The following is a 23,207-nucleotide window of genomic DNA, read 5'->3' as shown; positions in this document are numbered from 1 at the left end:
CCAGCGCGGCCCCCACTTCCCAGGCTGGAGCCAGGGGAGGGGCAGCAGGACAGTGGCCCAAATCCTGGGGGCAAGGGTGGCATGTGCTGCTCCAGCTTCCAGCCCTGAGCAGGCAGCGTTTCCCTCTTTTCCAGGGCCTGGGGGCTGCACCAAGGATTTGTGCAGCACCATCCCTGTCCTGACACCTGGGGTGGGAGAGGGGAACTCCCCCTGGAGAGGGGAGCCAGATCCCCGGGAATGCTGCAGGTGACAGTGGCACATTAAATGGATGCAGACGGGTAAGAAGTGCACGGCAGGGGGCGAGGATGGGCTTTTGCTCCTTTTGCTCCGAAAGGATTACAGGGACAGGCAGGATTCAACCGGCACCGAAGGAAAAAGGGGCCTGGTCCCACAAACAGACCCCCAGCAGCCCGGGAGCGCGGGCTGGGAAGCAGAGGAAGGGGCTGTTTCCTCCCTCCCTGCATGGCCCTGGCGGGGAGATCACAGCCAGCACACGACAGCCTGAACTTCCAAAGCGGCTCCGTCGCCACAGCCGGGTTATTTCTGGAAGCAAACACTGCCATCCCTTGGTTTGAGCGTAGAATTACAGAATAGTTCAAGGCGCAAGGGGGACCCATCAAGTCCAACTCCCTCACAGCACTACCAAAAACTGAACCACATAACAAAGAGCATCGTGGGCTCCCTTCAGGTTCCCCCAATTCAGGAGACCAGGAAAAAAAAATCAACAGCAAAAAGAAGCTGAACAAACATTAGCCTTGAGGCTTCCAAGAAATGGGCAACACTTCCCAGAGGGAGAAGGGGACAGTGGCACAAGGCTGATCAACCTCACCAGCAGCACGGCCTTAGGGCCAGAGAGGGATGGGGTGTACCCAACGCTCCACTGAAAACTGAACAGAGCCCCACAGAGCTGTGCCTGCAGGTTCATCCGCACAGCTGGAATGCTGGAGCAAAGCTGAGGTGGTCAGTGAGCACCCACGAACCAGCTGAGAAGGTGAAACCAGGTTTAAAAATTCTGTCAGGAATGAAAATCAATGAAGGCAGCGACAGGCAGGTGGCAGGTTGGTGCTCCTGGTTCGTTTCTGCAGCCAGGGAAAGTTCATTAACAGCCCCCGTGTGTCTGTGCAGAGAAATCTCTGAACTCAGTAAATAATTCCTGTCACCCCCAACAGCCAGAGAGCACCAGGGGAGGAAAGAAGGAACCTGGAAGTCACAGATGTGGGGCTCAAAGGGGGCCATGTTACAGCAGAAGCTGTTTCAGAAAGGAGAATATGCAGAGAATGAAACCAGGCATCATTCTTGTGTATGGAGTTACACAGGAAAAAGAACAAAGAGAGGCCAGAGTATCAATATAGTGTTTAATATTCTTACATTGATAAAAAAACCCTAAAAAAGTAGAATTTCAGGTTACCATCATATGATAAAAACTTTTATCAGCAGAAATATTACATGGAGTACATTTCCAGTCATATACCCTTCTGTTAGCCCTACACTGGTTTATTTGTATTAACAAAAGTAGCAGCCCATTTTTGTCCTTCTATTTACAGTATTTTAAACACTGTTTTCCACTGTAATCAGCACTGATAGAGGTAAAACTACTCTGCACATATTTATTGTTTTACTTGTATTTGTCATCAGTGGAAAAACCACTGTGCATCAGGCAGGGATCAGGGAACGCTGCTCTGGAGACTCCCCCAGGATGCAGCCCAGTGGTGCTCACTCCAGGGGTGGAGGAGGAGTTTGAGGACGCTGCAGAATCCAAAAATGAAGCAGGTTCTACCCAAAATAACAGCAGTTCCTCCAGTTGCAGAAAGAGGGACTGAAGGGAGGAGGGGCAGGGGTTGGTTTGCATAGGGAGTGAGAGGTGCTTCCAAAAGCAAATATATACAGGAATTAAATAAATTAGTGCTCCAGATAAAAATATTCAGTTTCACAAACTTTTAGAAACGCCAAGTGCTGTGCATTGCTTTTATAGGAAAAACAAGTTTAAAAAGTAAAACAGTCATTGAAAATATCCCAGTGTCTTGTTTCAGCTGTAGGAGCTTTCAGTGCTGTGGGGGAGAGCCTGTCAGTGTCTGCATTTTAAACAAAACAGCCCCATAAATCCCACAAAGGGTAAGGGATGCTCTGCCCAGCCACAGCTCCAAGCTCAGCACTGACAGCAATTCCATGAGTACAAGTAGTGCACTTGGGTTTTGCCTTTCAGTGCCCATTTCCAGCTATTCCAGGCTGTGAAGACAGCATCAAATCCCATTTTTAGGCAACCCTGCACTGCCCAGAGAGAGCTCCCGTGGAATTGCTAAGCTGGCTCCAGCATTCCCAACACGACCTGCACCAGGCAGTCTGGCCTGGCACCCTGACCCTCCACACCACCTCGTGTCCAGTCTGAAGCCAGTGAGCCCCCTGCTCACACTTCCATTCCTTTACTAAACGTGCAGGAGCAGAACCAGGTGTGAGGGGAGATTTGGTTCGATTTCCATTTTCCACAACAATGTAGAGACTGAAATAACTCAACAGTACAACACAATAACACTGACAGGTGGTTGAAAGAGACGCCAAATGCTGGAGTAAACACAGCCCGAGGTCTTCACCTTTTCCCAGCACAGGCAGACACACTTGGAACAGCTTGTCTATCCAGCCTTCCAAATGGCAATCTTGCCTTCCTCCTTCCCAGAGCCGCTGAGGACGTACCTGTCCTCGGCCGAGCACAGCGCCCTCACCGCGGCTGCGTGGCCGACCAGCTCCTTCTCCACACTCCTCCTCTCAGCACTGACCACGTAGATCTTCCCTTTGCTCTTGCCTTGCAGCTTCCCACTGCTGCCAACCCACAGCTGGGGGAACAGAACAAACCCACAGTCACTTCCACTGCTTTGCACTGCAGTCCAGGACACGGGCAAGGAGATTTATGTGGGGTTGGTACAGTGAGGGTTTTACCTACTCTTCTGCTCTTGGGAAGAGTAACTAAAACTGCCCAGAGACAGGAACAGCTGTCATGTGAGCAGAGGTCATGGAATGCCAGAATGGTTTGGGTTGGAAGGGTCCTTAAGGGTCACGGAATTCCAACCCCCTTGCCATGGGCAAGGGCACCTTCCACTAGACCAGGTTGCTCCAAGTCCCATCCAGCCTGGCCTGGGACACTTCCAGGGATGGGGCAGCCACAGCTTCTCTGGGCAGCCTGTGCCAGGGCCTCATCATCCTCACAGGAAAGATGGAAAAGTCAAGACTCCTTAGGCTGGAGAGCATCTAAGGAGGGATCTCATCAAGGTTTACAAAATCACAGAAAGGCAGATAAGCAGAATATAGAACCACTGCTCAACATGTCCCAGAATGAGGGAAGTCAGGGACATGTGGGAACCAATAAGAGTTCAGTTTCACTGAGAAGAAATTACTTCTCTCTACAGGGCTGGCGGTGAAATTCAGGAACCTGCTGCCCCACAAAACTGGGGCACCAGCAAGTTGAAAATTAAATCAGAGCCACAGAGATTGGGTCCAAAAGCAGAGAGTGAAAGAGCGAGGGTGAGGTGCACACTTCAGTAGTAGCCTTAAAGATGAAAAATGGCTTGCTTTTAATTAAAGCACTTTAATTAAAGCCTGTGACTGACAGCCCTACCACTGTTGTTGTCAGCCTTTACCAGGCTGCAAGTTCACAGTCAGTGACTGCACTGCTGTGGAGGAGTGAGACTGGCAGGGCACAGAGGGGTGTGAGTGTGGCACAGGGTCCAGTTGGAGGCCTGTCACCAGTGCTGTCCCCAAGGGTCAATACTGGGCCCAGTATTGCTTAACTTGTTCATCAATGACTTGGATGAAGGGGGAGATGCCTCCTCAGCCAGTTTGCTGATGACACAAAGCTGGGAGGAGTGGTTGAAACCCCAGAGGGCTGTGCAGCCCTTCAACACCTCGACAGGCAGGAGGGATGGGCAGAGAAGAACTGTCTGAAATTCAACAAAGGCAAATGCAGGGTCCTGCACCTGGGGCAGAATAACCCCATGTACCAGGACAAGCTGGGGGCCCACCTGCTGGAAAGCAGCTCCGTGGGGAAGGACCTGGGGGTCTTGGTGGACAACAAGGTGTTCCCGAGCCAGCAATGTGCTCTTGTGGCCAAGGCCAGTGGTATCTGGGGTGCACTGGGAAGAGCATTGCCAGCAGGTCGAGGGAGATGATTCTGCCCCTCCACTCAGCCCTGGTGAGGCCACACCTGAAGTACTGTGTCCAATTCTGGGCTCCTCAGTACAGGAGAGACATGGAGCTCCTGGAGCAGGGCCAGTGGAGGGCAACTAAATACGATTAAAGGACTGGAGCATCTCTCTCACGAGGAAAGGCTGAGGGAGCTGGGGCTGTTCAGCCTCAAGAAGAGTCACTGAGAGGGGGCCTCATCCACGTCTGTCAGTGTCTGCAGGGAGGGGGCAGAGGATGGACCAGGCTCTGCTCGGGGGGCCCAGCAATGGGACAAGAGGGAATGGGCAGGAACTGATGCCCAGGAAATTCCACTTGAATATGAGGAAGAACTTCTTTCCTGTGCAGTGACCCAGCACTGGAACAGGTGGCCCAGAGAGGGTGTGGAGTCTCCCTCACTGCCCATATTCCATATCTGGACACAATCCTGTGCCATGTGCTCTGGGATGACCCTGCCTGAGCAGGGGGCTTGGATCAGATGACCCACTGTGGTCCCTTCCAACCCTTCTGTGATTCTCTGGAATATGGGTGCTCCACCTACTAAACCAGGCTCCCAATTCCCCCTTTGGACAAACAGGGTTGCCAAACTGTTGGCAGGTGGACAGATGGCACAGTGAACACAGGTTCAGGAGATGGAGCATACAGGGATATTTTCCAGTTGTTACTTTTGTATCAATGAGCTGGGCTACAATGTTAGTTAAAGTGAAGCTGAGTGAGGAGTAAGTGTAAGGGAAAAGGAACAAAGTTCTTCAGTAGAACAAAAAAGAGGGCTTAATGCCTTGGGGGTTTCAAACAATCCTTTCATTCCCTTAAAGCAGAGGTTAAATATATCAATCTTTGCTTTGGGGAACAGTATCTTAAAAGGATTTTCCATTTTAGTTCACAAATCTAACCAAGGGCTGAATACAGAGAAAGCTTCCCTATTTCATTAGGCATATCATGAAAAAAGTCATTTTTGAGGAAGGAAGGAGGGAAAATCTGAGAAAAAGATTCTGACTGTTGCTTTCCCAGTAGATAAATAAATACATTAGCTATTTATTTGAATATTAACCCTGCACCTGCCCATGTGGTAGCACAACTACAATCATTTGCACAGCTACTGGTACCACACAAAGAGCAGGTACATAGAGGCCCACAGTGACATGGACACAAGATGCCAAGGTAGGAAGCTGTTGGCTCCTTTGGTCTCTCTTGAATTAGGAGTGTGGTAACTAAACAAGGAAAAGGTCATGTACAAAACCAGGCCAATTAATTGGCATTTATTGTTTGTCTGTTAACCTTTTTCCAAGGCTTAGTCTGAGGAGCCCTGAGATGAAATATCAAAGGATGTAAACTTTCAGCTTCTACAGTTCCCTGAAATGTCAATGACTAATAAATGCCACCATGCATTTAATTGCATTTAATGATGAGGGTTCTGGCTTGACATACATTTTGGGGTACATCTGTAACAGCCAGTTGTGTTGGACAAGGCATTAACTCCTCTGATTTCAAAGAGTAATCAACACTCCAAACCTGTACATACACACACACCCAGTGTGGAAGCAATTACAGCCCATGAGAGCTGCAAACAAACAAAACTCCAGTCAAGAAATCCACAACAGGTAAAAAAAAAGCCCAAATGTCTCTCACCTGATTTTTAACTCTTATCATACAAGTGATCTCAGAGCAATCTTGAAGATGGATCTTCTGAGGGGTACTTGAAAGGTCTTTGGTGTTCCAAATGTACAAGTCACTGCTCCCTGAGTAAAATGCCCACATTTCATCTCTCTAAAGCACAGAAAGATATGTTTGACATGAGCACTGCTGACAGGAAATATGTGGCAGTAACTAGGGCTTGTAAAGCTACATGGCCATGATTCCTGTAAGGGTAATACCTCAGGGAAGAGCTGGAAGCCGAGAAAACAGGCACACACATCCTCCAGGTGATGCTCGATTTTCATCTGCAGCTGAAACTCATGAGTTGACACCACAAGAATGCAACTCCTGGTACCTTCGACATTGAAGATAAAGAGTTAGTAACAGAGGTGCCTATTTCTTTCATTTCTACAAAACATGGAGATAAAAGGTAAAATAAAATGGATGCACCTAACAACTGTCTTATTTCTTTATCTGAAGATGATTTTTTTTTTTTAATTATTTGAGGAATGGACTTACAGCACCACAGATGGTCATTATGCAGCTTGATAGAGGTGAGATTTTGGCAGGGCAGCTGAAAGACACGGTTCACTTTCAGAGTGCTGACGTTCCAAGCAATCACTGTTCCATCTAAACTGCTGGAGTAAGCTTCACTGTTGGCATGGATTAAAAAACAATAATAGTACAGTGTGCATTCATGTTTAGAAAAGAGTGGAGACATAGAAGAGACATACTTGCAAAATAAACAATTTTACAGTAAAACAAATAATTATTCTTTTAATTCTTCTTAAGATTATCCTTCACAAACTCTGTGTCACTGGAAACACCGCAGGCTAACTCAGAGCTCTCAGAGCTCGTGTTACATCATGCATGAGGAGCTGATTACAACAAAACATTCCCTGTAATTCTTCTGAATGTTGTTGCCTGATGGTATTTTTTTCTCTTAAGACAAAAATATCTCAAAACTGTTTTTCTTTGCTACTCCACCTGAGAAAACAAATTATAGCATCCCTTTTCTTTTTACCTTTCACATTTGTTGCCTTAGGATGACAAAACCTGTTTCAGAAGGTTCCAAGAACACCTAAACAAATCCTTCCTGAAACCCAGTTACACCTGCTGCACCACGGGCCGGCTGACCACTGTGCCTGACCTTGGAGTTGCTGTTCCCACGGGAAGACAGCAGGTTAAGGCCTCCAGCCAACACTTTTCCCCAGTGCTACCAAAAGATCAAAAGCATTTTGCCTGAGCAGAACAATAAATGTATTATTTCTCTTACAAACAGGCAGGAAAAATCCAGAAGCCTGCTGTAAACATCTGGTCAATGATGGGCTCAAAGCAAAAGTGAAGTGGCCTTCAAACTGCATCTGTATGGATTCATCACTGGATGCTGCCAATTCCTGGATGCTCTCATCCTCAGCCAAAAGAGCATTCCTTTACCCCCTTTGTTCCAAATTACACAGTGCTCCTTATTTAAAAAGGAAATTCCTAGTTGACCATGGACAATACAGGAGCTACAAAAATGGCCTAAATGAAGGCTTATGTTAGCAGAATAAGCCTCCCTGTTTGAAACGATAAATTCTTTCCATATCTAGGAAAATCAAATTAGATGTACCTGGGTGTTCCATTCTTGTTCTCCACAATGATGTCTGTAACATCAGAGCGATGATCATTCAGTTGTTTATTACAGGACATACTGTGGGTGTTGATTATATAAATAATGGAGTCCTGAGAACCAATCCACACTTGGCTCTGTTCCACCATGACCATACAAGTCTGGGGAGAAAAGGCAGGATTAAACAAAGTCTGGAAGAAAAAAGTCATTCTATAATATAACATGGCAAAAGGCTATGTTCTGATGCTACAGTTTTCTGGTGATCACAGCAAGAGATCAAGACCTGGCTCTCCAGTGTTCTGTCCTTTGCTCTGCTCTATAAATAATGTGAGAGGTCAGATCTCTTTGCCAAGTCTATCCTTCAGAAAATAGGATTAATAATTTCTCTTGGGAACTGACTCAAAGGTGTGTTTCCTGGCCCAAACCAAGTACAGGTTACAAAGGGCATCAGGGGAACCACAGCTTCTGAGCTGGACTGGAAGTCAAGCTACCTGTCTGATATAACCCTATTTCCTACTTTAGTCAGAAGTAGTGTCTAAGAAAATACTTTCTCCTCTACTGTCTCTGGAATGTCCTTCCCTCAATCACAAGCTCTTCATTTATCTCCCTCCAGATTCCCATCAGCTGCGAATTTTTTTTTCTTCTTTAGGACAGGTCAGTATCCAACTCTTCTGGAATTCCACCCTTCCTCTTCACCATCAGCTTTACCTCTCCCTTTTTGACTCTCCCTCAATCTCATCCACAGGGATGTATTTCATCTTTCACAAAAGTGACATATCCAATCCCTTTTCCTATGTGCTCTCTCTGCTGTTTTTCACTCAGGCTGCACTCCTGGTTCAGTTCCCCCTTTCATCAAGAGTTATTCTTTCAGCTGGTCTTTCACAAGCAACTCTTTCACCTGCTGGTTGAGTCACCTTCTTTTAACCTCTCTATCTCTTTCAATAAGATCTACTTGTTTTCCTTACACCTTTCCCTAATTTGTAGTTCTTCAGCACATTTTTCTCTATTCTTAGGATTCCCCTTCTCATTTTCTCTTCATATTGATTCTTTTATTTTTCTCCTCAGCTGTTTCAAACCTGCCCTCCTGGCCCAAGAACCCATCAGGCCCTCCCAAATCCAATCCATTACTTCTCACCACTTGACTTGTTTTACTACGAATCCACTTCCTCTCCTTTCTCCTTTCCTTAAAAATCTCCATCTTTCCAAGTTAAATGAAGCCCAGAGAACTCAACAACTTTTAAGGAACGACGTGATTCAGGGCCACAGCAACAAACCCACCCAGCCAAAGCAGGAACTGTGGTACCTGTGCCAGCCTTACCAGTTTAGAGCGGCCCATTCTGAAGCAGTGCTGCTGGATAGACCAGGTGGAGGCATCAAAGACCACCACCCTCCCCTCATTTAAAGCACACCAGAGTTTTGGGTGAGCGTTGCCGAGTCTTTCTGAAGGGTCAAGGTGCCCTAGGAATGAAGCAGAGAAGATGAGAGAGATAGAAAAAAACAAAGCACTTCTGGAGACCTGCAGGAAAACTATTATGAGGCAGAAACACGTCTGTGTTCTGGGACTTGCATCACCAGTTATTGACTGACAAGCTGGCACAGTGAATTTGTGCAAGTTCTCATCTGACTTCACCCAATGATTTAATCTTACATTCCGAAGTTATTCAGAGCAGGGATAATCCCTTTCATTGATGATTAAGTGCTGAGCTAACTGGGATTGCAGGAAGGCTATTTTAAACCCTGTGAAATACAATTAATAAATCAACTCTGTGTCTGCTCCATTAGAGCTTCTCTTAGAAACCTCATACTATGAAGAGAGAAAAATCACCACTGAATCCAACACTCCCCACACTATTCCTTGCACTGTGGTTCAACCAAACGTGGTTCAAACCCCCACATGACCCCACTGAAAAATAAAAACATAACAGTGAACACTGATCAAGGGTGGGGCATCATCCACCCACCCACTCACCCACCCTGCTCAATTAAGTGAGGCAGAAGTCTTAATGAGCACATTAACACAGAATTGAAGTCTGTGATATGGCACATACACACAGGAAGACATATTAAGACTGTGAAAACTATGCCTTGGAGTGTCTTAATATGCAATATTGCTGTTCTTTTTTAATGACTTTTCTGGTTTAGTATTCAACACACAACCAAAGCACGTCAGAATGGGAACCATCAGGCAGACACAATCCCAGGTGTTGTGAGATAATGTGCTTTTTGGGCTAATTAGAGCTGGGCCAACCTAAGGGGAGCAATAGATCACCTTACCTGGAGTATAAAGCAACACATCTATTGCCTGTGGAAATGTCTCTCCAGCTGAGGGGTTGATCTTGTGCTTTAATGTCTCTGAAGTTGTTTTGGGGACCATCATAGGCACTAAAACAGATTTTCAGAAGGTCGTGAAATGCACACTTATGCCTGAAATAGATCTGTGATTCTTATTCTGCACTATTTATTCACATTTCTCACTTTTCTTTCCTTCCAGCCTTAGCTGACTAGTAAAGCGCAAACACTATTTGTATGAATTCTGGTAGCAGAGGGATCCACCACCCAGGGAGACTAAAAAAGCAAGACAAAAACACAGCAGCCAACATGGAGACAGAAGGTTCCAATGCACAGAAGCAAAAAAACAAAACCAAAACCAAAACCAAACAAACCCCCCCACACCTTAATAAACCCTAAACTTTCTATTAATACTATTTAATAAACTACATAATGTGAAAGTGCAATTAGGCACAAAATACAAAAAATACTTTTTGTATTTCTACCCATAACCAGTTTGAAAAACAGAATATAAACAGAAAGAGCAGAGACAGACGACACCACACCAGCAAGAGCATTTCTGTGTGACTGACCTTCATTTTTCATCCTGTCAAAGTAAGACAGTTTAGAGGCTGCATAGATGCTTTTGGAGGACTGCAGGGCACCAACCACAGCATCCATCAGGAGAACATTTGTCAGTGCTTGCTGAATATACTGAGGATCCTAAAGACAAAAGCCTTACTGTAGTTTATCTGTTGCTCATTATTCTTACAAGTCATCATGCCCAGCAGTCAGAATGTCTGTCATGCTCAGCACAAACACCAGCCAGTGCATGGATTATTTAGAACAGACACAGAAAGCACATACTTCAAACTTAATTGGTTACAAATTCCCATGTTTATACCTTGTGATCATCTGCCATTTTCTTTCCAGCCCACATTTCTTTCACTATCAGGTACCAGAGATCACACTCAGTTTTAAGGTTGGCTTCAAAGACTGCTTTTTTAGATAATGTTTTAATCCTCAGAGTAGGTATTCTCAACAGAAGGAAAGCTACGGTCGTGCTCTTAACGTCCTGGAAAGGTATGGAAAAGAGAAAACAAGTGAGATGTACCATGCAATCCCAGCACTCAGCCTACAGGGCAACTTTCTTTAATTACAGCTGATTATTTCAACTGTCCATACACACCATTAGGCAGAGATGGTTTTATGAAAATAAAAGCTCTAAACAGCATCACACAGCTTTTGTTCCACAGTGGACACAAGCTGATACCTCAGTCACACTTAATGCTTTTGTTATTAAACTTCTCTACTCTATATCCGATGTACTGCACTTTGCACACTTCTCTGCATCCAGAGGTTATGACATCTTAATTTTGGTCATAGAATTTTTGGTCCAAAACCCCAGAATTTTATGTAATCACTCACTCATTACTGATGCTCCTTACTGAAACTTTACACTGAGAGCCAGATCATCTTGCAGAAAGGAACACTGCCAATATCCATAGGCATGCCAGAGAGCAGGAAGTTGATGCTCACCTCTATATCCCTGAAAGCAGCAATCTGGACATAGCCAGGACATCCCCCTTCAGTGAGCAGGAACAGGCGCTTTTGGGTCAGAGCTATTTTCCCCACCCCACAGTTGGTTTTCACTGAGCAGGATAACTTGTAGACACACTCATTTTTATCCAGGTGCTCTATCACTGCTGGTGGCAGATTCACCTCTTGAGCTTCCGCTTCAGTTTCTTTCCAGTAGTTGTAGAAATCTCTGAATGTTTCAGGATCAATTTGTTTCTGCTGTCCTAAAAAAATTTTGAAAACCTTGTTACTGTGAGAAACTATTACACAGATTTGCACAGAAGGGTGGCTTCAAAAAGGACAGTAACTTTCAAATTGTGCCTCTTTATTGCAAATGCAACTATAGACGTTCTAGACATAGAACCTATTCTCCATAATTATCCTAATTAAATAAAAGGCCTCATAAATTCTGTAAACTGATAATGTGAGTCCTTCAAGGGCGCTGGCAGTTGCTGGAAGTGTGGTGACCCAGGAGGGGTCTCTCTGTTTGGCATATGACCCTGAACAAGGCAGTCAAACCACCCTCTGATCCAGCAGCTGCTCAGCGAAGAGTCCCCACAAGAGGACATTCACAGACTGGTCAAGCACCAGGGTCTCAGTTTTCCTGGGGCACTGACAGACTAATCAAACACCAAGGGTTTGAGTAAATATCCCCTTTGCACATGGCAGTGCTAAACAGTAATTAAAAAAGGAAAACACCAATCTTACACTCACCCACTGTCAGGGCATCAAATAACCGGTGGATAGTGTCTATATCCCTGACGATCCCAGATTCCTGGATCCTCTTCACAAAGTCATCCAGCTGCATGTGTGTTTTTGGCAACTCGAAATTTTTCACGTGGTCATCTATTTTCAGAACTTCCCTTTGTTTTTCCATCACTCGGCTTATCAGCCTCTTGAGCTCGGGTTTGCGGTCTGCCTGCAAGCACTCCGAGGGAGGCATGGTCTCCACTATTTTTCTTACAAGATCAGTGGGGAAAATTCTTAAGTCTGTTTTTTCTAGGTTCTGAAAGTCAGAAAGTGCATTTAGTAGTTTCCCTTGCATCAAGCTAATAAGTCCCCGGAGGTAGAAGTACCTTGCCAGCAACGCGGAGTTCTCGGGGGGTGAGGTGTTGATGGCTTTGCTGAGGTGGTTGAAGAAGTCTGTGTAGTAGGAGTGAACACACTGGAACATCAGAGGGAAGTGGATTTCTGGGATTTTGAAGGTGCTGATGGATTTGGAGGGCATTTTCACAGCTAGAAACAAACACCGGAAGAGTACTTTGATTAGGGTAAGGAGTAAAAGTGGGAATACCTTCATAACCAGTAACAGTGCAAACAACAAACACCCCACCACAGCAACGAGCAACTGCAAGGAAAAAGTGAGATCACAGCTGTGCCAGGGACACAAATACAGTTCTGTGTCCATTGTCCCTATTATCAGAATATTCCCTAATCTGATAATATCAATTCTGGGAAAGAAAAAAAAAAAGGAAAAAAAGATAAAGAACCCCCATTCAGTTTCTTCTAAACAGTGATAAGCTTAAGTTTGTGTTTAAATTAAAGGTAGTGGAGAACAGGACATAAGCTGGGTGAGGACAGGGCATGGTTACTGACTCAGGAATCCTTCCTCCAGTATCAATCCCATTGGGACCAATGACTCTTTTGTGGTCTAGCAAAACTTACAGCAGGCTCCAGACTGATTTCACAAGCATGGACAGGCCCCAGGTCAAAATGACCCAGCTCACCATTTCCTCCCAGCATCTGCCACCGTTTCTGTGAATTTTTTTTTACTGATGTCACTCAAAGAGACACCAGAAAAAACCGCTGTATTTGTTCAACACATTCTTCCCTTACCAACAACACCTGTTCCTGTTCTTCTAAGTGAGGAGTTTCTGGTGGGGCCCTCTGGCAGTTTGATGTCCTGGAGGTTGGGCAAACTCATCACCATGCGCCGGCTGATCTTCTGCTCTGGAGTGAGGCGTTTGGAAGCCATTTTCTCCATCGTCAGCCTTCTGGGGGCGTGAAACACCAAATCAAACCTGAGAAAAGTGAAAATAATACAGAACTGCTTTTAGAACTCAGTACACACACACACACTAAATTACTGCTTGGTTTTATTTTTTTGTGTAATAGTATTAAATCTACCATGCCAACAGCCAGCTGTTCATATCACTCTCTTACAATAATCTTAATTAAATGAGTTGTCAGTTAGTCATACTCTTATTTATAGATGACCTCATCTCATACCAATAGTCAAAAGGACTTCTGTCAGTGATCCCAACAGAAGACTGAAAACCAGAATAAGGAATGAGAAAACTTTACCTGTCCTCTTCAGACTGGGTGCTGAGCTCAAGTCGAGCAAAGGCATCCATCTTCCTGTTCAGACGAGCTTTCAGGAAAGAGTGAAACATGTAGGTCTCTAAAACCTGTGAGACACAAAAGGGGTTAACTGTAGATCCTTCATAAATTACTTTTTTATTAGCATGTTTTGCTCATTTTTATTACCTTTACATATTCAAAGCAGAACTTCCAATTTAGCAATCACAAACACAAAAGGACTGGAAAGCTTCAACAGAAAACTAACTCAGTTTCCATTCACCTTCCGGGCTTTGGTGGTATTTGCTCAGTGGCAAATAGTAATCTCAGACTGCCCTCCAATACATGAAACCAAACACAAAAGAGAAGTACTGACCAAACACAGCTACAAGATTAATATCTTTTCTGCCTAAACAAAGTGCTGATAATATTGTCTATAGTGTGGAAAAATAAGTTTGGGGCACTCTAAAGTAACATTATGCCATCACACTGAAAAGACAAGTGAGTCATCTTTTCTCCTGGTAACCCCAAAAATTTTTTCCCTGCTCAGGTAATTATTGTGGTGTCATCCAGAAATAATTTCTAAAAGGTCAAATTCCTACTTTTAGGACAGGGAACACCATAAAAAAAATGCCAAGTATGACTTAAAAAGGGGGGAAAGCCACCATCTTCCACCTCTGCACATTAAAACAAGGTAAAAGCTGGGATTTGAGGCAATACAACATGTGTATTTTATAAATGTTCAAATGCCTCCTATCAATCCATTTGCAATGTACTGTGTAAAACAGCATCTCCAAAGCATTAAGATTCCTGATTTTCAGTATTTCTCCAGTAGATGGCAGATTTTGCTGGCAATTGTATGTACAGGAGATGCCAAATTTTAGTTCTTTCTAATGTTTTTTTTTTGAGTTCTCTTCATATAATTCCAGATACCACTAGTAACTACTCCATACTGTATTATTTTCTAAGATTTACTTGAAAGCAAAGCTGCCACTTTACTGTTTAATATTTAAGTGAGTCAACCACTCAAAGCTCTTCTTTAAGCATGCACATCTCTTCTTAAGGATGCACATCTCAGTTTTAAATTCATCTTAAATTTCAATTCATAAAATCGCCACCATTTCATTTATAGCATTAGAAATTGCTACTGAAAATAATTTAATTATTTCTATTCATTTGAAATCCTGGTCAGAACATTTCCAATTAATTTCTCTCCTGAGGACACATTAATAGGTTCTTTTAACTTTTCCTTTTTGTTTGTTTTTGAGAATGTTTGCTAGTGCTGGAAGCTTTATCCAACAAACATTATTTCCCATTTAGGATTCATCAGGTTGTAACCTTTAAATTGGCAGATATTCTGCCAAGTTTAGAAACTACCACTTAATTAAAATTTCCTTTACACACTGACATCTCATTTAAATGTATGTTTAGAAATTTTTAAGGTATTTTTCAAGCAGGAAACAAAAAAGGTGTTATAAACCACAAGCAGTTGATGTTAATGATCAGCTCTTTTTGCCAGGAATAAAACAGTTACTCCAGAGAGCCAAAGGAGAGCAAAGGAAACCTCTGTAGCTTTCACATGCACCCATGGAACATAATTAAAAGCAAATATAAAATGGCAAATGCATTTCCTTACATTCCTTGTTAAACCTTTCCTTTGACCCACTGGTTTGTTAAACAAGCTACAGTATCACCAAAAAAGGGAAGAAACACTAATATTTTATTTTTTGAGAAGCTGAAATAACAGCACCACATGTCTTGCTGTTGGTTACAGTAAGAAGCTACTTAATAAAGCACAGACTTGCTGAAAATTCATGTCTATGAATGGAATTTGGTCCAGTCTGGACAAGTGCCTGTGCTTAAAATACAGTTTAGATGTAGCTTTACTGACCATCTGCCACAGGATAATCTCAACCCTGAGGAATTATTTAATTTGCTCTGGAATTACATAGTACCTTGCTCTCCAAAACAGTGTCTACTATTTTTTCTGTTTGTAGCAAATAAATTTGGTAAAGCATTCTGTGAAAGCTGGTGGTTCAACACCACTACACAGACCACACTGTGACTATTCTATCAACATTTGACATTATTCCTAAAATACAGATTTATTAATAACAGAGAACCACAACACTGGATTTACCTTTTTGTAAAATGGCTGGTCTCTGATTGCCCTTGTTTTCAGAAATTCTTCACTGTTAAACACTCTGTGTTCATAATTTAGATGGTCTTTTACCTCCCTAGAGACAAAAAAAAAATAATAGATAAATCTGCTTGGAGATTTGTAAGCAAGTTGTCCTTTTACAGCAGCAGCCCACTGGTACTACTAGAAATATGCTGCAGTAGCGTAAGACAAAACAGAAATCTGCTGCAGTATCAGAAGGCAAACTCAGCTTTAATGAACAAGTCTGAGTTATTGAAGCATAGCAAAAGAATTAAAATTCTTATAAGAAGTCAGGCAGGCTACCTGCTGCCACTGCCATTTCAAATCAGCAATTTCACTTAGATTCTGTGGGATTTAGGAGACCATGAAGGAGATCCCATAAATCATGACTTAGGCTCCAATCCTGGAATTGCTTTTACATACACAGTTCCTGAATCACAAACCACCCATTGGAGCACGAACAGGACAAGTGTACCCATCACAGGTCATTTGAAAGATGTGACCTGACCTCACACTGTCCCATCACACTGCATCTGTAACAGGCACATGAAATACAGGGCTCTTATTATTACACCTTATTAGCAGTTTATCAGGCCACAGGGGCTCAGGAAAAAAGATGCTTAATAAAAACACATAGTTCTACGTAATTTCACATCATTTAGCACTGTTTGCTTTAAACATGGAACCTCCATGCACACCAAATCACTGCTGAAGACAGAACAACTAGCAGCACAACTGCATCAGAGATTTACTTTCCTTCACTCCTGGACGCTGGCAGAATTAGAAGATAGAAGAAACAAGGCTGAAAAAAAGAACAAAGAAAGAAAGTTTGAAGGAAAGGAGGAAGAAAGCAAGAGAAGAATCAACCCCTTTGTGACACACATTATCTCTTAAGAGAGCAAAGCATCTGTTCATTTTTTGCAGCCAAATGTTTAGTGTTTTAAAGAGTTCAAGTTTGTTATGAGCAAAATGCGTTTCTCCTCATCTTTGTCTGGAATTATTGTTGCCAAACACTAAAATTCACCAAATCTCCCAGCAGAAACACACCAGGTTGTAAATGCATTTCAGTTTCCATATGCAGTGTAAAGTGTGTTCTATTCCCCACATCCAGCAGCTACTGTCCTTCCTGGAGGGCCCAGCCACTTGTAGGAGCACTCCCTAAGCTGATCCAATAACACACACCTGATATTTGCTCTCAGTCAATTAACCCAGCACCTTCTGACTGAACGTGTCAGGGATAATTCATGTGAGCAGTTTGGTAGCTCATCCAAAGGGCAGCACCATCTCCAGCAAGAGGAGGCAAGGAATAGCTGGGGATGGTTACTCTGCACAGCTCTTTGCAGAACCTTGTCCGTGTAATCAGATTCTTTAGGAATACCAGGCAGGCAGTTTCATTGTGGTGGTTGAGTATGTTACTATCTATGCAAAAAGAAAGGAAGCATATGCAAACCAGCTACCTATTTTCTGCACTTTTTTGTAGGAATCACCCACCCACCACACTTCCATTCTCTCCCCAGATATAAAGAAGTAACAGCAGGATTTACAACCATTACTCAGACTGATAAGATAAGGCAGCTGTGGGTATCAACATATTAATTAGATTAAGAGCAAGGAAAATTAGCATGTAGAAAAAAAGAACAAAACCTAATCCACATCACTGTTACAATGTCAGTCCCAAACACAGCCAATACCCAGCATCTTTTATCATGGAATATCCTGAGTCGGAAGGAACCCACAAGGATCAAGTCAAACACTTTGTCCTTGAGCTTAAACAGCTCCTCTCCCTCCTTCATTCTCAGGTGGTTGCACTCTCCAGGTCTCTCATCCATTCTCAGCCATTTGCTCAATTAGCCAAAACACATCCAGGTGTTCTGATTTCAGCTCTTCTACCCTGTCCTGGTTTGAATTCACATTCCTCTAACAAGAGTGGCCAAGACTGTCCTTGACTGACATCCCTACTGGGCCCTCAGCTTTTCCAAGGACTGCACTTCTCTGCCTGGAATCTTCACACAAAAGGCAAGTTCAACATTAGAACAGTTTTATCTAAGATGTTCCAGCAACGTATATGTACACAAATACATTAATTATTGACATTCCAGCAGACTACAGGACCTCCTTCTCATATTCCCTCACAAAACCAAAGAGCTTTACAAAATATCTCTAAAATAAGACAAAATGAAAATATTTTGAATAACAGGGGAAGGGTCTTAACCAGTACCATATGCTCTTATAATAAAAAATAGGATATGCACTCACCTGAAGATATTAACAATTAACTGCAGCGTGGTTTGCTGAACCTCCATGTTGAGTTTCTGCTGCCAAGCCCTTCTGCGAGTTTGGAGCTCAACAAGGTCTGTGCTGGCTCGGAGGTGGCAGAGCTCCAGATCATAATGCAGCTGGAGACTCTCCACTCTGCACAGAGGAGAAAATTATCAACTTACATCCTAACACCAACCACTGTTTTCATACCTTTTTTTAAAAAAAAAAAGTCATTTAGGCCCCGTGCATCTCACAGCCAGAAAAGTGCAAGATTGATTTGCCAGTGCTGACAAGCTCACAAGATCTCTGAAGCCTCATTAGTGCATGTAAATCACAGTGCACTCAGTCTGCTTTGTAAAGAAGAGTAAAGTTCAGAGAATAATCTGTATCAATAATAAAAAAAAAAAGAAACAAAGCATTCCAGGTGTTGCAAAAAAAAAAATCTTGTGACAATTACTAATTGTAATATGCAATATGACTACTTGTATACTAATTAATTGAAATTTTCAATTTGCCCTTACAAAATACAGTGGGGTTTATATGAAGGAAATAATAATAAATAATACAAAATAAAAACCTTAGAAAAAGCATCAGCAAAGATTTAGGCACTAAGATAAAAATATCTTCAAAATCTTGTCACCTTTTTATGAAAGTTTCCGCTGCTTGTGCTGGAACATCTGGAATCTCAAGTTCCTCTTCAGCCATTTTTGAATGGCTGATATCTCCATTATCTATATTAATTAGAATTAAATCTTCAGCTTCCTTTTAACAAAAGAAAATAGAATGACTGTAAACATACTTATATTGTAAAAAATATTTACTTCTCCTTTACATACTCCTCAGACAGTTGATGATTTCATCAAGGAGTTAAACCAGAAAAGGATGGAAATTTCTTCCACAACTTGAAGATTGTATGGATAACTAAATAATTACTTCCAAGGAAAATAATGTCATTAAATTAATAGATGTTAATCTCAGTATATAAATGTTTAGTAACCTCATGTAAGGGGACAAATGCACTGCAAATGAACAGCAAGAGTGGTAATGGTCTAAAACTTACTGTGCTGACTTCGTCAAAATGATCAATGTGACATCCCATAAGGAAAGATGTTGGAGCCATCACAAAATCCAGCATCTGACGAGACAGAATAGGCACAAAAGTGTGCTGCCACTGCAGAGGGTGAAGGTACAACATAAAGCATTCAGCAACGAGTGTCAGCAGAGCCCAGTCGGAAGAGAAGAAAACTATTCTCTGCTCAGTCAAAATACAGGTCATAATCTGGAAAACAAACCCAAAATGTTAAATGTTTAAAAAGGATTATCTGGAACATACTGGATACACACAAATATTGCATCTGCTTCTGAAACTCAGCCTCACAAATTCTGATTTTTAAGAGCTACCTAAAGACTGAGGAGGTTTTACAGGAGAAGTGGCACAAATAACACTGATGACCTTAAACAACCTAATTTAACTCCACAGGTGGTCTTGGAGCAGGGAATTGGATCAGGAAACCTACAAAGGACACTCCAAGCCAAAATTACTGTAAGATTCTGTGAGGCACTGGAAAAAATTCTTTGCAAACAGCTTTTTGTATTTTCCCCTCTTTCTACACCGTTTACACTTTATTTATATGAGAATGCCAACTGTTTTCAATCCTTCCTACAGGTCCCTTTCTTATACATGAAGAAAGTACACGAAATTACACATGAAACGCATGTAATGAGAACTCAAAATAAAACCTGTCAATCAGCTTGGGCATTTACATTTTAAAATATATTCTTAAGAAATTTAGCACCTGTTTCTAAACCACAGGGGAAAGGAGTGCAATATGCTTTAATCCAATCTGGTCTTTAAATAACAAAACTTCTTAATAAGAAGTATATTTTATTGTGCCATATCTCAGAACTAAGACTATTATGAATTCCTGGGTTTATAATGGCTTTTTGGTAAATAAACATCTTGATTTCTTTCCTAAACCACAAGTTACCAATACTGTCAATCTCTAAAACATTTTAAAGCATCAGTCGGTTTTACCTGCAGCACCTGCTCTGGCTTGAAACAAAGCAATGGAAGATGAAGATCCAAGTCAATAATTGGACTGTCCGGATCCTCTCGTGAAGGAATTATTATCTGAAGTGGTTTCATATTAAATACCTGTAATAACAGATGGTTTCCATTTACTCCTTAAAGAAAATGTTCCCACAGCACATTTAATTTGGGATTTTAGTTCCAACTACAAAATGTTAACATTAATTGAGAGCAAGAAGACGGGCATTTGCATACTACAGAAAAGTGAAATAAAAAGAAGGAAATATTAAAAAAATAATAACTGGTTTGAAAGATTAATATGGACTTGTCTCCTCTCATTCTCATGGGATGTTTGGCCAATAAACAAAATCTTTTAACAGAATTAAACTTGCTTTGTTGTAAAGCATAACAAAATAATTGAATTTACATTTGTAGATACAACTGGGAAACCAAAACAGAAAATAGAAAAAGCATGAACAAAATAAGTGAGTTTAGGTGGCCACACTAAGGAAATAAAACAAGACAAAAGGAATGAGCTCTCCCAGTGTTTCAAATCCTCCAGCTCAGACCTCTGGGGGTCAGATGCTGCACGTGCTGCATATTTCAGCACTTGGCAGCTGGTTTAGCCCATCACGCAGGCAATTCTCCAACTATGCTATTTTTTCCCTTCGTTCCCAACCCCTCACCCCAGGGTCAGGGAAAGCAGCTAAGGAGAAGTCCATGACCAAAGCACTGCTTCCCCACTGCAGTAGATAAAACAGTGTGCGCTGATGTCACTGACTTCTGGTTTGACTTGCAAAGGGTCAGAAAGAAGAAAATGCAGCCCTGAATACAAACGCCAATGTGAGTTTCCCCTCTCAGCAGCCAACCCAGGACACTTCATCCACCACACAGTGTTCTGCTGTTCCCAGACATAACCAGGCATCATCTCAGACCACAAAGAGTTGGCATGAGCCAAATCCTTCCCAGAGGAATAATGCAAAGTAAAGAACATGAGTGGTATGCCAGTGCTCAAGCCTGACCCTGGCCACACTGTTGTTTTCTGACCTAATAATGCACAGCCTGATTTTTAAAGTTCAGGTGTTAACATCAGTTTCACATCAACAGGTACAATCTCTGACCTGACACTCAAGAATGTTGCCCAGTTTATAGAAAACAGCACCTTGGTATTTTATAAGACATAATGTTGAAGTGGTTATGAAATTCAGGGTGAGTCATTACCAAGTGGAGTGGTCCTGGTGGCGGGCTGGGGATTAAAAAGAGCTTTGCTGCAAATTCTTTTAAGTGCTCCTCAACATCTAAATCCTTGAAAGGTCGTAGATGCACCAGTAAGCTGTAATTAAATTATAGGAAATTACTTATCAATAGTTACATGCAAACACAAAAAAGCCTTTTTGCTGATAATCTAGAAAAAAAATATTAGGGGCAATGAAGCTATTATTCCAGCTAATTAATTTCTGATTTATTAGATACTTGAGCAGCTCCATTTAATTTTAATGATGCTGCTGTGTCAGAAGCAGTTTTTTGTTTGTTTTTGTTTTTTGGGTTTTTTTACTTCCATGCACAAAATACTGCTGCATCATATCCATCAGAGGACTCAGCACAGTGGGTCCCATGATGGCCAAAGAAAACCACGTGTGAGATGAGAGAGTGAGATGCAGCTAAAGGAAGTGTCTTACAGAGGTTGCTTGAGGAACCAAACACCCACAGCTGCAACACAGTGCCTTAGTGCTTCTCCATTCCCAAGTATCAGACACTAGCTCTGGGACGGAAAACAGCACCAGAGGAAAAGAGGTTGTGGATATGGGCTTGGCTGCAGAGGAATGTGAAGCAAGAGCCATACTTAGCTGCAGGCCTAGGCCTGGATGAACCCTGCTCTTTGCTGTCATTCCTGCTCACACAAAGAACAAGAACATTTGTGCAAACCTGACAAATGTTTCTGTTTCAGAAGTGTATTACCCTAACAAAGGTCATTTTTATATTATCAAGGTTTATATTATGCACCAAATCAATTCAGGAGCACCTAAACATACACACTATTAAGACTGCAAACTTAAGTCCAACAGCATTTCTGAAATGTAACAACTAACAAATAGGATATTTGTAGTCAGAGAGGGCATTTCATTCAACATGAATTTCAGGTATATGTTAGTAGCAAAAACCCCAAATCTTTACAAAATGAGAAACCTAGGCCTGCAAACCTATACATACAGAAACTAGGAACTGAATATGGTTATCTTCTCCCTTGAGGTTTTACTTCAGTTTGCAGTTTTACTGGTTTCCTGCAGAATACTTGCTCTTCAGGAAGAAAGTGGTCTAGAAAGTAACGGAATAGGTCAAAAGATATATATGAACCCAGGACACCATATCAGTGTATAGCATTTGGATTCCAGAAGAAAGATATTCTGTCACATATTACTGCACTTTTAAATGAGATATTTAAATTCACTATATTCCTATTTGGAAAAAGCCGAGGGCTAAGTACTAGGCTGTTATATATATCCCCAAAAAGCCCATCAGCTGTTCAGGGGTGCAGAGGGGGCAGAGAAGTGGAGTTCAAGAACTATCAAAGAAAAACAGACAGTAGAGTCATCAATTTAAACAAATACTCTGTCACACCTGGTAATGCCTTAGGTGTGACCTAACAGAGTAGGTAGACCTGTTTTGGCTTTTTTCTTTTGAGACAAAAATCTTGTATCAAGAGATCCAGTAAATGTCACAACAGAATTAACGTGACTGAAAAAGCAGCAGATGCACAGAGAGGGCAGTCAGAGCTCCCTAATCAGGACACGGGGCCCATTAATGCAACTTAACAGCAGCTGACAGCCCTGCACTGCAAACTTCTGCTGAAATAAATGAAGTCATCTCGGAAACACTCAAGTGGAGAGCTAAGGAGTTTATGAACCTTTCATTACTGCTATTAACTGTCCACAGACAGGTGTTTCAGGAAGCAAGAACAGCTCAGAATAGGCCCCCTCTGCTGCCTCAATGCTGGGAGCTATTTGCACACTCCCACCTTTTCTGAAGGCAAGGACTAATACACAGGTTGGAAGATTTACTGTTTGAATGGAGCCTATTCACCCATCCAAGACAGGAGTTCATCCAGGAGATTACTGCCAGGAATATTTCACTTCTCATGCAGTGTAACAGATTGAGGTAAAACCACCTGTGCAAAGTGCCTAAACCTCTCAAGTTAA

At 42.3% G+C, this 23,207-nt stretch overlaps 1 protein-coding gene across 2 annotated transcripts in view; it reads right to left on the bottom strand.

Annotated features, from left to right (window-relative positions):
• Positions 1 to 1,349: 1,349 nt before the first annotated feature.
• The window catches only part of DENND3 (DENN domain containing 3), a 34,203-nt gene continuing 12,345 nt past the window's right edge, over positions 1,350 to 23,207 (bottom strand). For both annotated transcript variants that reach the window (XM_027684500.1, XM_027684501.1), the window contains 19 exons: positions 21,232 to 21,343; positions 20,017 to 20,136; positions 19,042 to 19,260; positions 18,622 to 18,743; positions 17,979 to 18,134; positions 15,702 to 15,798; positions 13,568 to 13,671; positions 13,100 to 13,284; positions 11,978 to 12,499; positions 11,225 to 11,487; positions 10,590 to 10,760; positions 10,279 to 10,408; positions 9,692 to 9,799; positions 8,736 to 8,875; positions 7,418 to 7,578; positions 6,325 to 6,458; positions 6,045 to 6,160; positions 5,800 to 5,937; positions 1,350 to 2,828 (listed from right to left, as the gene is read on the bottom strand). In XM_027684500.1, the coding sequence (XP_027540301.1) occupies positions 2,628 to 2,828; positions 5,800 to 5,937; positions 6,045 to 6,160; positions 6,325 to 6,458; positions 7,418 to 7,578; positions 8,736 to 8,875; positions 9,692 to 9,799; positions 10,279 to 10,408; positions 10,590 to 10,760; positions 11,225 to 11,487; positions 11,978 to 12,499; positions 13,100 to 13,284; positions 13,568 to 13,671; positions 15,702 to 15,798; positions 17,979 to 18,134; positions 18,622 to 18,743; positions 19,042 to 19,260; positions 20,017 to 20,136; positions 21,232 to 21,343 (3,199 nt within the window). In that variant the 3' untranslated portion in view covers positions 1,350 to 2,627. The remainder of the gene's footprint in view (positions 2,829 to 5,799; positions 5,938 to 6,044; positions 6,161 to 6,324; positions 6,459 to 7,417; positions 7,579 to 8,735; positions 8,876 to 9,691; positions 9,800 to 10,278; positions 10,409 to 10,589; positions 10,761 to 11,224; positions 11,488 to 11,977; positions 12,500 to 13,099; positions 13,285 to 13,567; positions 13,672 to 15,701; positions 15,799 to 17,978; positions 18,135 to 18,621; positions 18,744 to 19,041; positions 19,261 to 20,016; positions 20,137 to 21,231; positions 21,344 to 23,207) is intronic.

The sequence above is a fragment of the Neopelma chrysocephalum genome, unplaced genomic scaffold (genome assembly GCF_003984885.1).
Source record: "Neopelma chrysocephalum unplaced genomic scaffold, ASM398488v2 Primary Assembly neopelma1_66, whole genome shotgun sequence".
In the NCBI taxonomy this organism is placed as follows: domain Eukaryota; kingdom Metazoa; phylum Chordata; class Aves; order Passeriformes; family Pipridae; genus Neopelma; species Neopelma chrysocephalum.
Note: the sequence above shows the minus strand (reverse complement) of the source record. Positions and strands in the feature narration are given on the sequence as shown.